At 47.6% G+C, this 13,352-nt stretch overlaps 1 protein-coding gene across 1 annotated transcript; it reads left to right on the top strand.

The window, feature by feature from the left end:
- The first annotated feature begins 9,770 nt into the window (after positions 1-9,770).
- On the top strand, positions 9,771-12,791 carry LOC120912456 (protein ANTAGONIST OF LIKE HETEROCHROMATIN PROTEIN 1-like). The gene is made up of 3 exons (XM_040322611.1): positions 9,771-10,143; positions 10,232-10,333; positions 11,912-12,791. Exons 1-3 carry the CDS (start codon positions 9,923-9,925, stop codon positions 12,789-12,791), a joined length of 1,203 nt encoding a protein of 400 aa, XP_040178545.1. The 5' UTR covers positions 9,771-9,922.
- The last annotated feature ends 561 nt before the right edge of the window (positions 12,792-13,352 follow it).

The raw sequence follows: 13,352 nt of genomic DNA, 5'->3' as shown, positions 1-13,352 counted from the left end.
CACCTTCTGGGAAAGAGTCAATAAAGGGATTTCCCTAATGTCCTCAAACGGAGACTTTTGAAGCACCTAAAGAAATAAATTCAAGTCCCGTGGAGGACGCACAGGAGGGGCCACATGTCAAACCCCCTGCACAAATGTACGCACCAGAGAGTGCGCCACCAAGGGTCGCTGAAAGTAAACAGCAAGGCCGAAATCTGCCCCTTAACCGTACTTAAGGCGAGAGCCTGATCCACTCCACCCTGTAAGAACAGCAGAATCTGGGACATGACATATGCAAGAGGGTGCCTATTCATCTGCTCACACAGAGATGTAAGCCTTCCACGTATGATGGTAAATCTTCCTAGAAGTAAACTTCCGTGCCCGCAGCATGGTCCGACAAGCCAACGACTGTAAAGCAGGAAGAAAAAGATAGGGCCCTGCGACAGAAAATCCTCTCACAGAGGCAGGCGCCAAGGAGCGTCTGCCACCAGATCTGCGTACCAGGGGCGGCAAGGCCAATACGGAGCGATCAGGATTGTTGGTATCCCCTCGGCTTACACTCTGCGCCGCAGACGAGGAAGAAGCTTCAGAGGAGGGAAGGCGTAGATTAGGCGATAGTGACCCCCCCACGGCACCTCTGATGCGTCCGCCCACAGGTCTCTTGACCTGGCCACGAACCGTGACACCTTCCGATTGAGACGGGACGCCAGAAGATCCACATCTGGAGTGCCCCATTTCAGACGAAGATTCTGAAACATCCGGGTGTAGCGACCATTCTCCTTGATCTAGCGACTGGTGACTTAAGTAGTCCGCCTGCCAGTTCTGTACCCCCGGAATGTTCATGGCCGACAGAGCCGGAACGTACTTTTCGGCCCACTGGAGGATGTGAGCGACTTCCGCCGCTGCAGCCGAGCTCCGTGTGCCCCCTTGATGATTGACATATGCCACAGCCATGGCGTTGTCGGACTGGATCCTGACCGGTCGACCCTGCAGACCCAGAGACCACTTGGAGAGGCACAGCCTGATCGCCCAGAGTTCCAGGACATTGATTGGCAGACAGGACTCCTCCCAAGTCCAGTGCCCCTGGGCTGACTGGACAGCCCCCAGCCGAAGAGACTGGCATCCGTCGTGACCACCGTCCAATGGCACGGCAGAAACGATTTCCCGGCCCGAAGTACCGGAGATGTCCGCCACCACACTAGGGAGGACCTAAACCAGGCAACTCACCCGGACCTGGTAATCCAGAGACGAAGGGAGCTTGTTCCAACGAGACAGAATTTCTCTCTCTGTAACACTCGAGTGTGGAATTGAGCATACGGAACCGCCTCGAAGGAGGCCACCATCAGACCCAGAACCCGCATGCAGAAGCGACAACCACTTCTGGGTCGCCAACCGCTGCACCTCAGTCTGCAATGTCTGTAGTTTCTCCGTTGGAAGGAAAACTCTCGCCTTCGAGGAATCCAGGACCAACCCCAGGTATTCCAGACGCTGAGACGGTACCAACACCGACTTTTGGACATTCAGCAGCCAACCGAATTCCCAGAGGGTCTGACAGGTGATAGACACATTCACCTCTAACTCTGAGCTTGAAGAAGCTCTCAGGAGAAGGTCGTCCAGGTATCCTATAATAGCGATCCCACGCTGCCTCAGCAGAGCCAGAATCAGAGCGAGCACCATGGTGCCGAGGCCAGGCCGAAAGGGAGGGCCACAAATTGAAAGTGGTCCTCTCCAACCGCAAAGCGCAGAAATCTCTGGTGCTTTGCGCATATGGGGATATGCAAGTACGCTTCCTTGATATCCAAGGACGCCAGAAAATCCCCCTGATGGAGTGCCGCCACTACAGAGCAAACCGACTCCATCCTGAACGTTTGCACCTTGACAAAACAGTTGAGGGCCTTGAGATCCAGGATTGGAATAAAACCCCTGAAACCGTTCCAGAAAAGGAACCGGCACAATCACTCCCCTGACCAGCAGATCCTGAACAGCCCCAGACAGGGCCTCCCGACGTTCCGGAGGAAGCTGGAGGTTGGAAGGACAAAAATCTGTTTGGCGGACAAGAAAAACTATATCTTGTACCCCAAGGAAACTACTTTGCAAACCCACCGGTTGGAAAGAAGAGACCTCCACCGAGCCGCGAAGCCAGCCCCCCCACCCGAGAGATGGGCAGGGGCAGTCCTTCATGCGGAAGCAGGCTTGTTGGGCTTGCAGAACCAGGGTTGCTTCTGCCCTTCAGCTGGCGCCTTAGCGCCCTGGAAACGTTTACCTGGCGCACCGGGCGGACGAAAAAACGCTTGGGGCGGTAAAGGAGGGCCCCTGCTTACGGCGAGGCTCCTTACCTTTACCCGCTTGTGGGAGCAGAGTACTCTTACCTCCCGTGGCATCCTTTATGTCATCCAGAGACACCCCAAAAAGCCGTTCACCCTTAAAGGGCAAGTCCACGAAGGCCTTCTTAAAAAGACTGGTCCACAGACCAACACTTCAGCCACACAAGGCAGCGTAAAACTACTGCAGAGGCCCTGGAGAGCAAGGGAAGCGTATCCAGGGCTGACGCACAGACAAATTTTAGGCCCTGCACCAACTGGTCGGCCAGTGCCACACAGTCCTCAGAGGCATTATGCGCCTCCAACTCCTGAAGCAACAATTTTGCCCGTCCAGTAAGTGTCTGACACTAGAGCCCCGGCCAAGACCGGTCTCACCGCCGACCCCACCACCGTGAACATGGAGCGGGCCACAGCCTCAGCTCTCCTATCTGCGGGGTCCTTAAAAGCGGGAGCCCCTTCCACAGGCAACGTGGTCACCTTGTTCAGTCTGGACACAGGGGGGGGGGGGTCCACCGAAGGAGGAAAGGTCCACTTTTTTAAGAAGTCCTCCTCAAACAGGCAACGATCCCATTCCTTGTACAAAAATGTGTCCAGATAAGGAACACAAGGAAACACTTTTGCAGTGCGGGCTGACTTGCAGAACCCAAAAGGGACCGGCGTCTCTGATGACTCTGAATCCTCAAGTTTGAGTATCCCGCACCACAGTGATAAGAGCTCCAACAAGCGCCCTATCATGCGCTGACCCTGAAGCAGAGTCATGCTCACTGTCCGTGTGGACTAGGCCTGCATCTTCTGACATTACGGAACCAGGGCCGGACGCAGTAGCAGGGCCCGATTCCATGTCAGAGACATCCCCAGAAGAAAGCGGGGGAAGGGGGCGCTCTTTACCCCCCCTCTGGCCACTCGCCGCTTCGATCCTGGCTACAAACGCCTCAAGGACTGCCGTCATAGCATTGAGAGGCCGCAGGAACAGAGGTACTAAGGGTTAACTCTGGCATGTCTGGGGGGAGGTAGCCTCCGGTTCGGACGCCATACTGACCCACCCAATTGCCGCCCTTGGACTGCAAGGCAAGACCCACAGGTCACCCTCCCGGCCGCAGCAGAGGACAGGGCACCCCCCAGAGGACTCACCACCCGACCAGGCTGTACTGCTGCTGCTAGCTGCCCGTGCTGTGCCGTCCTTCAGGAAGTGTGCTGAAGCAGTTTGCGCCGTTATTTTGGCCACTAGAGGCAAAAACCCCTTCCAAAATGGCCGCCAACATGAAAAAAAACAGCATGCGGGCTACAAGAAAATGGCCACCGTCAATAAAGGCTGGCAAAATGGCGGCTGTGACAGTGCAAAACACACACAGTAAAAACACCCAGGACCCCCGGGCAGGCCCCCCACGCACACACGGCAACAATAAAGCCACACAGCACCCCTGCTTCTGCCCTTCAGCTGGCGCCTTAGCGCCCTGGAAACGTTTACCTGGCGCACCGGGCGGACGAAAAAACGCTTGGGGCGGTAAAGGAGGGCCCCTGCTTACGGCGAGGCTCCTTACCTTTACCCGCTTGTGGGAGCAGAGTACTCTTACCTCCCGTGGCATCCTTTATGTCATCCAGAGACACCCCAAAAAGCCGTTCACCCTTAAAGGGCAAGTCCACGAAGGCCTTCTTAAAAAGACTGGTCCACAGACCAACACTTCAGCCACACAAGGCAGCGTAAAACTACTGCAGAGGCCCTGGAGAGCAAGGGAAGCGTATCCAGGGCTGACGCACAGACAAATTTTAGGCCCTGCACCAACTGGTCGGCCAGTGCCACACAGTCCTCAGAGGCATTATGCGCCTCCAACTCCTGAAGCAACAATTTTGCCCGTCCAGTAAGTGTCTGACACTAGAGCCCCGGCCAAGACCGGTCTCACCGCCGACCCCACCACCGTGAACATGGAGCGGGCCACAGCCTCAGCTCTCCTATCTGCGGGGTCCTTAAAAGCGGGAGCCCCTTCCACAGGCAACGTGGTCACCTTGTTCAGTCTGGACACAGGGGGGGGGGGGGGCCACCGAAGGAGGAAAGGTCCACTTTTTTAAGAAGTCCTCCTCAAACAGGCAACGATCCCATTCCTTGTACAAAAATGTGTCCAGATAAGGAACACAAGGAAACACTTTTGCAGTGCGGGCTGACTTGCAGAACCCAAAAGGGACCGGCGTCTCTGATGACTCTGAATCCTCAAGTTTGAGTATCCCGCACCACAGTGATAAGAGCTCCAACAAGCGCCCTATCATGCGCTGACCCTGAAGCAGAGTCATGCTCACTGTCCGTGTGGACTAGGCCTGCATCTTCTGACATTACGGAACCAGGGCCGGACGCAGTAGCAGGGCCCGATTCCATGTCAGAGACATCCCCAGAAGAAAGCGGGGGAAGGGGGCGCTCTTTACCCCCCCTCTGGCCACTCGCCGCTTCGATCCTGGCTACAAACGCCTCAAGGACTGCCGTCATAGCATTGAGAGGCCGCAGGAACAGAGGTACTAAGGGTTAACTCTGGCATGTCTGGGGGGAGGTAGCCTCCGGTTCGGACGCCATACTGACCCACCCAATTGCCGCCCTTGGACTGCAAGGCAAGACCCACAGGTCACCCTCCCGGCCGCAGCAGAGGACAGGGCACCCCCCAGAGGACTCACCACCCGACCAGGCTGTACTGCTGCTGCTAGCTGCCCGTGCTGTGCCGTCCTTCAGGAAGTGTGCTGAAGCAGTTTGCGCCGTTATTTTGGCCACTAGAGGCAAAAACCCCTTCCAAAATGGCCGCCAACATGAAAAAAAACAGCATGCGGGCTACAAGAAAATGGCCACCGTCAATAAAGGCTGGCAAAATGGCGGCTGTGACAGTGCAAAACACACACAGTAAAAACACCCAGGACCCCCGGGCAGGCCCCCCACGCACACACGGCAACAATAAAGCCACACAGCACCCCTGACAAAGCCGCAGCCACAGGACAGAGCCCCCCCTCACGGTCAACCACCCAGAATGCGGGGAAGGAGGGAGAGGAAAGCAGGGCGGACCTCCCCAGGAATGCACCAGCCACACCACCATGCCAAGGCAAGGGGACTGCTACTTACCCGTCCTGCGATCACCGGCTGGAGACATCGCGGACAGAACCGACGTCCGCGCAGTTACGGCATGGCTGTCGGCCCGGCACACTGTGACACGGACATAGAGCCCGGTCATATGTGTGCCCTGGAGCGTAAAGCTCACCGGCCACCCCTGGAGCAACGGGGCATGATGTGGACGGCCCAGCGTGTAGCTAAAGGCCGGCACACGCTCAATGGCCGAACATATGGGGGGGGGGGGGACTACAAGGATCGAGGATCCAGCCTGTCACCCAGTCGGCAGTTGATTGTAGATCCCAGGGTCCAAAAATGCAGGAAAAAATAAAAGAAAAGTAAGGGGAAAAAAAAAAACTAAAAAAAATCCCCAGCGCACATGGGCCCAGAGGAGCCATGTCATCTCCTTTTGCTAGGCAGAAAAAAAAAAACTGAGGCTGCATGATGCAGAGAGGGATGTACCCGGGGGATCCGCCCCCTGGGAGGTACTGTACTGTGTGGAGTGTTTTTAACACTTAGGCCCCATACACACGAGAGGATTTATCCGCAGATACGGTCCAGCGGACCGTTTCCACGGATAAATCCTCTCAAAGATATCCGCTGATTTCGATGGGATGGAGTGTACACACCATCCCATTGAAATCCGCGCGGAAATCCTCTGGCGATGACGTGTCGCGCCGTCGCCGCGATTATGACGCGGCGACGGGCGCGACGCTGTCATATAAGGAATTCCACGCATGCGTCAAATCATTACGACGCGTGCGGGGAATCCCTTTGGACGGATGGATCCGGTAAGTCTGTACAGACGAGCGGATCCATCCGTTGGGATGGATTCCAGCAGATGGATTTGTTGTGCAGCACAACAAATATTCGATCTGCTGGAATCCATCCCAGAGGAGATTTCTCCGCGGAAAGAGATCCGCTGGCGTGTACACACCATAGAATCTATCCGCAGAAACCCATTTGCTGGGATTTATCTGCGGATGGATTCTATCGTGTGTACGGGGCCTAACAGTTGTGTTCAAAATTATTCAACCCCCCAATGCTGTAAAGGGTTTTAGTGAATTTAGTGTACATTTGTAATTGTATTTAGAATGAAATCCTACAAGGACTTCTTAAAGAACCATATGCAACTAAAATGACATCAATTGGTTTTGTAATACAGTAGTAAATGTTTATTTTGTGAATTCTTCATTTACACAATTATTCAACCCCTTAAAGACTACCACTCTGAAGAACAGAGGTTCATTGAAGTGTTTTCAATCAGGTATTGAAAACACCTGTGGATGTCAGGGAGCAGCGATAAAGCCTAATAAGCACCAATCAGGCAGCTTTAAAATGACTGTGATACTCAGCTCCTTCTAGACATTTACTGGTGTGGTTACAAACATGGTGAAGTCGAGAGAATGGTCCGGGAAGACAAGAGAAGAGGTGATTACTCTTCACAGGAAGGGCAATGGCTATAAGAAGATTGCAAAGATGTTAAACATACCAAGAGACACCATAGGAAGCATCATTCTCAAATTCAAGCCAAAGGGCACTGTTGAAACGCTACCTGGTCGTGGCAGAAAGAAGATGCTGACTTTGATTGCTGAGCGCTACCTGAAGCGTAGAGTGGAGAAAAGTCCCCTTGTGACTGCTGAGGAACTGACAAAAGATTTGTCAGATGTGGGTACTGAAGTTTCTGCTCAGACAATACGGCGCACACTGCGTAATGAAGGCATCCATGCCAGAACTCCCAGGCGCACCCCCTTGCTGTCTCCAAAGAATAAGAAGAGTAGACTGCAGTATGCAAAAATCATGTGGACAAACCACAGAAGTTTGGGGATTGTGTTCTCTGGACTGATGAAACAAAATTAGAAGTGTTTGGGCCCATGGATCAACGCTATGTTTGGAGGAGGAAGAACAAGGCCTATGATGAAAAGAACACCTTGCCTACTGTGAAGCATGGCGGGGATTCAATCATGCTTTGGGGCTGTTTTGCTTCTGCAGGTACAGGGAAGCTTCAGCGTGTGCAAGGTACCATAAATTCTCTTCAGTACCAGGAGATAGTGGATAACAATGTGATGCAGTTCGTCACAAACCTGAGGCTTGGGAGACGTTGGACCTTTCAACAGGACAATGATCCCAAGCATACCTCCAAGTCCACTAGAGCATAGTTGCAGATTAAAGGCTGGAACATTTTGGAGTGGCCATCGCAGTCACCAGACTTAAATCCGATTGAGAACCTCTGGTGGGAATTAAAGAAAGCAGTTGCAGTGCGCAAGCCTAAGAATGTGACTGAACTGGAGGCTTTTGCCCATGACGAATGGGCGAAGATACCCGTAGATCGCTGCAAGACACTTGTGTCAAGCTATGCTTCAAGTTTAAAAGCTGTTATAACTGTAAAAGGATGTTGTACTAAGTACTAAGATTGAATGTCACTTGGGGGTTGAATAAAACTGATAATGATGTGAGCACAGAAAAGACATTTGTGGTTATTTCATTATACATTTTACGTTATATTTGTCTGACCTACACGTGCCTCTTTGGTTTAATTGTAAGCAGGATGACAGGATGATCAAAATCAATGTCAAACTGGCCAAAACAATCAATTTCAGTGGGGGTTGAATAATTTTGAATACAACTGTAACATGCTGTTTTTCTGCCTAGTCAATCTCCTAAAAGGGAGGATAATACCCTAAGGTCAATTGCTGCTGTGTCCGTCCATGAACGGAAGAGAAATTACAATTTCAAAAACTCATCATGCCTCTTACAAAAATACATTGGTCTACTTTCCAAAAAGCGGTCATTTTGGGGGTATTTATACTGTCCTGGTATTTCAATAAGGTCCACAAACTAGAGAGGCAGTTATTTCATCATTTTTTTAATAATTATACCATAGTTTGTAAAATCATTAACTTTCACACAGATTAAATGTACATCGATTTGGGGGTTTTTTGTCCACCAAAAAACAGAATAAATTTTGGCCCAAATGTATGAAGAAAAAAAAAAGATTTTAAATAAAATTTAAGTAGTGTAAATTTACTGCGTAATGGTCATATACAGTGCGATAGCGCTGAAAAATGGCCTGACGGGGGATGAAACAGTCTTCAAGTGGTTAATAAAACAAATTAGACCTAAATCAGAGAACTACCAAACACCCACTGCAGGATGTTACTGTTAAAATCAATACTTTTTTTTTGGTAAAAAGAACTCCAAGCCTTCAGTCTCAGCATTTGGCCCTGTTCTCACTGCCTTTTGCCTGTCTGTGGTGCCAGTGGCCATGTTGCCCAAGGCAAACGAAAAAAGTTCATACCCTAAAATGGAGCTTACAATCTAAGGTCTCTAACTCACATTCATACCATGCACATACTAGGGCAAATTTAGACAGGAGACAATTAACCTACCAGCATGTCTTTGGAGCATGGGAGGTAACCAGAGTACCCGGATCCATTATATGCCAGATAGCACATGCCATTCTAAAAAGAACATACAACTTTGCTAGTTGTGTACCTATACAAAAGTACCAATTGTCAAAATGTAAATAAAAAATAAAATTCTTGCTTAAAGCTAAAGCCCACACGGATGACATTAATATGGCTCTGTATTCATGAATACATAAACATATTTTAGATGCAAGCTGTGTATGTACAACAAATTCCAAAAAAGTTGGACCACTAAAAATTACATAATGATTTTCAAACCTCAAACCCATATTTTATTTACAATAGAAAGAGAAAAAACATGGCAAGTATTTAAAAAAAACTGAGAAAATTTACCATTTAAAAAAAAAAAAAAGGAAAAATAAAATAATTTTTAAAATGGATGGCAGCAACACGTCACAAAAAAGTTGGCACAGGGCACCAAAAAGCTGACAACTTAGTTGAAAAATTTGCAATTAGGTTGATTGGTAACAGGTCAGCAATATGGGTATGAAAAGGGCATCTTAGAGAGCAAGAGTGTTTAAGCAGTAAATATGGGAAGAGGTTCACCAATCTGAAAAATTGCTCTAAAAATTGTTAAAAAAAAATTCAGAATGCTTAATGTAAAATTGCAAAAGAATTGCAAAAGCCATTAAATAATTTCTACAAAAAGTTAACCTTTAAAAAAAATTATATATATATATATATATATATATATATATATATATATATATATATATATATATATCTATATCTAATCTAATCTACAGTACATATCAAAAGATTCCAGAAGTCTGGAGAAATCCCTGTGCTCAAGGCTGAAACGCAATATTGGACGGGCATGATTCTGATAAGCATCACTGCATGGCCTCAGGCCGGAATCACACTAGTGCGTTGCGTTTTTGAGCTGCGTTCCCGTTGCGAATTTCTCTAGAGGGTGTTCTGCGGATCAACTGCGGTTTAGCTGCGGATCGGGTGCAATTTAGAAGAAATAATTATCTGAGCTGCGTTTTTGGTGAGGGCCAATCATTGTTAGCTGTGTGATGATGTAGGTAATAAAAGGGAGTGACCTTTCTTGGACTCTTCCTTTTTCACGAGCATTCAGTATAGTGTGGAATTGGATTTGGATTTCAGAAGAAATGTGTGCTGCCCTGCCCATGATCATGCCTACAGTTGTTGCTGCAACAGCAGCAATCTTGCTGGAAGTTGAGAGGAGGAGAAGGAGGAGGAGAAGAAGAAGATACTGGGTTCATCCTATCATTGCAAATAGGGATGAAAGAGGGCAGTTCCTGATATTATATGAAGATCTCCGTGGGCATGAGGACAAGTTTTTTAATTATACACGCATGTCAATAACCAGGTGATTTTTTATTTAATTTTGCTAAACATTTTCTTTCTCCATTGTTCCATATAAAATTTTAAAATATTTTTTTTTTTTTTTTTTGAAGTTTTGATGAATTGTTAGGACTAACGTACCATAGTTTGGAGCGCCAGAACACATGCTTCAGAGCAAGCATCCAGCCTGCACAAAGATTATTAATCACATTAAGGTACTTTTCCACACCTATGTGCATTTTCAAATTGATGTTGAAGCATGTATTCTTTTTTGGGTTCAACTATCCAACATCTGTACTTAGAAATGAACAACCAGACATAAGATGCCCAAAAATATATTTATTTTTTACTTTTCTCCCCAAAATAAAGAAATAGACAACATATATTTGCTTGGACTAATATAAAAAATAAAAACTTTGCCTTCAAGTTTACCTCTGGATTAAACTTTGATTCAAAATATGCACACATGCTTGTTTACTGTGGGCATAACGTAAACTTTAGAGATGTTGATATGTTTTGGGAAATAATGGTGTGTCTGAGGAGTATTGACTTGCTGAAGTAGATTCATCAATCTCGGTGCTTGAAGCATGGCTAGACTCGCCATGGTGCTGTGGGCCATGGTGCTGTGGCACATGGTGCTGTGGGCCATGGTGCTGTGGCACATGGTGCTGTGGCCCATGTTGCTGTGGCCCATGGTGCTGTGGCCCATGTGGCTGTGGCCCATGTGGCTGTGGCCCATGTGGCTGTGGCCCATGTGTCTGAGGCCCATGTGTCTGAGGCCCATGTGTCTGAGGCCCATGTTGCTGTGGCCAATGTTGCTGTGGCACATACATCCCCTGCATTTGTGTTTGTGGCATAATTGAAGGGATTGGGGATGGGATGGGATATGGAGTTCGCCTCTGTTGTACCTCATATATTGAAGTTGGCTCCTGAAAGCTTGAAGTGTAGGATGGAGGAACATAGGGGTAAGGTTGGTTTCCTGGGTCTGGGTACTGGCCTGACATTGGTAAGTGTATGTGTGTTGTTTCTTTTGTTACATATGGCCTTTCCAATGTTGGTTGCTCGCTTGGCACTGTAAATGACTGCAGAACGTGTTCTACTGTGGTTCGCATTTCTAAATATCTCTCAGGTAGAACTTTTTTGATCAATGGTACAAAATTAAGCGCCAGTATTGTAGCTGGACATAAGAAAGCATCCACCTTTCCAGCCATTTGTTGTAACATCTCTAGAAGACGCTCGCTTATGTCCATCTGCGATACTGGCGTTCGCTTACGTGCCACTTTGGCAGGCCGCGCAATGGTTGTCGGAGCTGAGGAGGGTCCAGGCATAGGCTCAGGCAATCCAGAATCAGTCTCTGGGTTTGTGACCCATAGATCTGACCCAAGTGGCATTTCAGGTATTTCCTCATTTGGATCAATGCAAACTGCTGGCACGGATTGGGCCTCAGATTGGCTCTCTGGTTGATCCTCCAGGACATCCTGTTCGTCCCAACTTGCTTCGGTCCTGTTTTTATTAAAAAAGAGAAACATTACTAATGCAAAATATATAGTCACGATACATAGATGATGTAGAGGATAACTTACTCTCTCATCTCTATGAGTGGTTTCAAGAAGGCAAGGTCCTCTGCATACATATAGGGTACTCTAGCTGGTGCCCCCGAGCCACTCCTCACTTCTCTTAGATGTTTGTTGTATTTCTTGAAGGCATCACGCATGCTTCGCCAACGATTCTTGATGTATACCACTGAAAAAAAGAGAAGATACTAATTATTTAATCTTTCTTATTTGTTGAAGGTACCTAGCTACAGGAAATTCATTTGGAAGTCTCCACTATGAGTTCAAGGTTGGAAAATCAACTATATCTGGCATTGTACATGAAACATGCCTTGTTTTATGGAATGTACTAAAACCATTGGTCTTCAAAAAGCCTACAAAAGAAGATTGGTTGAAGATATCTGATGAATTCTGGGAGAGATGTAATTTTCCAAACTGTGTGGGAGCCATCGATGGCAAGCACATACGCATCCTGAGGCCATTTGATAGTGGGAGTCAGTTTTTTAATTATAAAAAATATTTTTCGTTTGTATTAATGGCAGTGGTAGATGCCAAATATAATTTCATTTATATTGATGTGGGTGCTTATGGTAGCAGCTCTAATTCTGGTGTATTTAATCATTCCACATTTGGGAGAATGATAAGGGCGAATAGTCTGGATTTACCTAACGATTCCTCCTTGCCCGGAACAAATGAGCCAGCCCTCCCATTTGTTTTTGTAGGGGACGAAGCGTTTGCCCTTGGTAAAAATCTTCTTCGACCATTCTCAAGTAGAGCGCTGAGCAATGATAAAAGAATATTTAATTATCGGCTCACTAGGGCACGTCGAGTAGTAGAGTGTGCATTTGGAATTCTTGCCAATAAATGGAGAATATTGCACACCGCCATCAATCTCAGTTTGGAGCATGCTGTCTCTGCTGTCAAAACTGCGTGTGCACTGCACAACTATGTGCGAGAACGTGATGGAATTGATTATGAGGATTCCATGATGCATAACATGGAGGCGGCACAGTGGAATTTGACTAGGGGCACTAGCAGTGGGAAATTGATTCGAGATCAATTTCTTAATTACTTTCTATCGCCAGCTGGCGAGTTACCTTGGCAGATGCAGGCAATTTAAAACCAAAAAATGTGGTGTTGTCATCAAAATATATGGCCCTTTAAATATTAAAACATAAAATACTAAGCTAAAAATGTCACTATGTGTAATTTGAATGCAGCTTGAAAAAAAAAAAATAAAGTTATTTTTGGGCAGAATATTAAGGACTCCGAAGTTATTCTCTACCTGAAATTGGACAAAAACACCAAAAATTGGCTTGGTGACACTGTTATGTGTGTTCTGCTGGGTGTCATTGTACAGAGGATGATGTCTTTGTAAGACCACCATGGCCAATAACGTCACAATAGGATGACAAATACAGATAGTCACTCCCCCAAGGATCTGCAAACATACTTGGTAAAGTGAGTTTACATATTTTGGTGATAGACACACACGCAGACTCATACAAACAATGACCAAGGGTGTGGGAATGAGTCACGTGCCACCAGCAACACGGGGACAGGGTGCATTAGGAACACCATGCCAAGATAGAAAACATGTGGCATGGTATGGGTTAGCAGACTTTACATGCCCTCACAGAATGCATGCTTGGATAAAGGCCTGCTCTGGATTTGTGGGCGG

The sequence above is a fragment of the Rana temporaria genome, chromosome 1 (assembly GCF_905171775.1).
Source record: "Rana temporaria chromosome 1, aRanTem1.1, whole genome shotgun sequence".
NCBI lineage: Eukaryota > Metazoa > Chordata > Amphibia > Anura > Ranidae > Rana > Rana temporaria.
The sequence above is the reverse complement of the archived record's forward strand: the minus strand, read 5'-3'. Positions and strand labels throughout refer to the sequence as shown.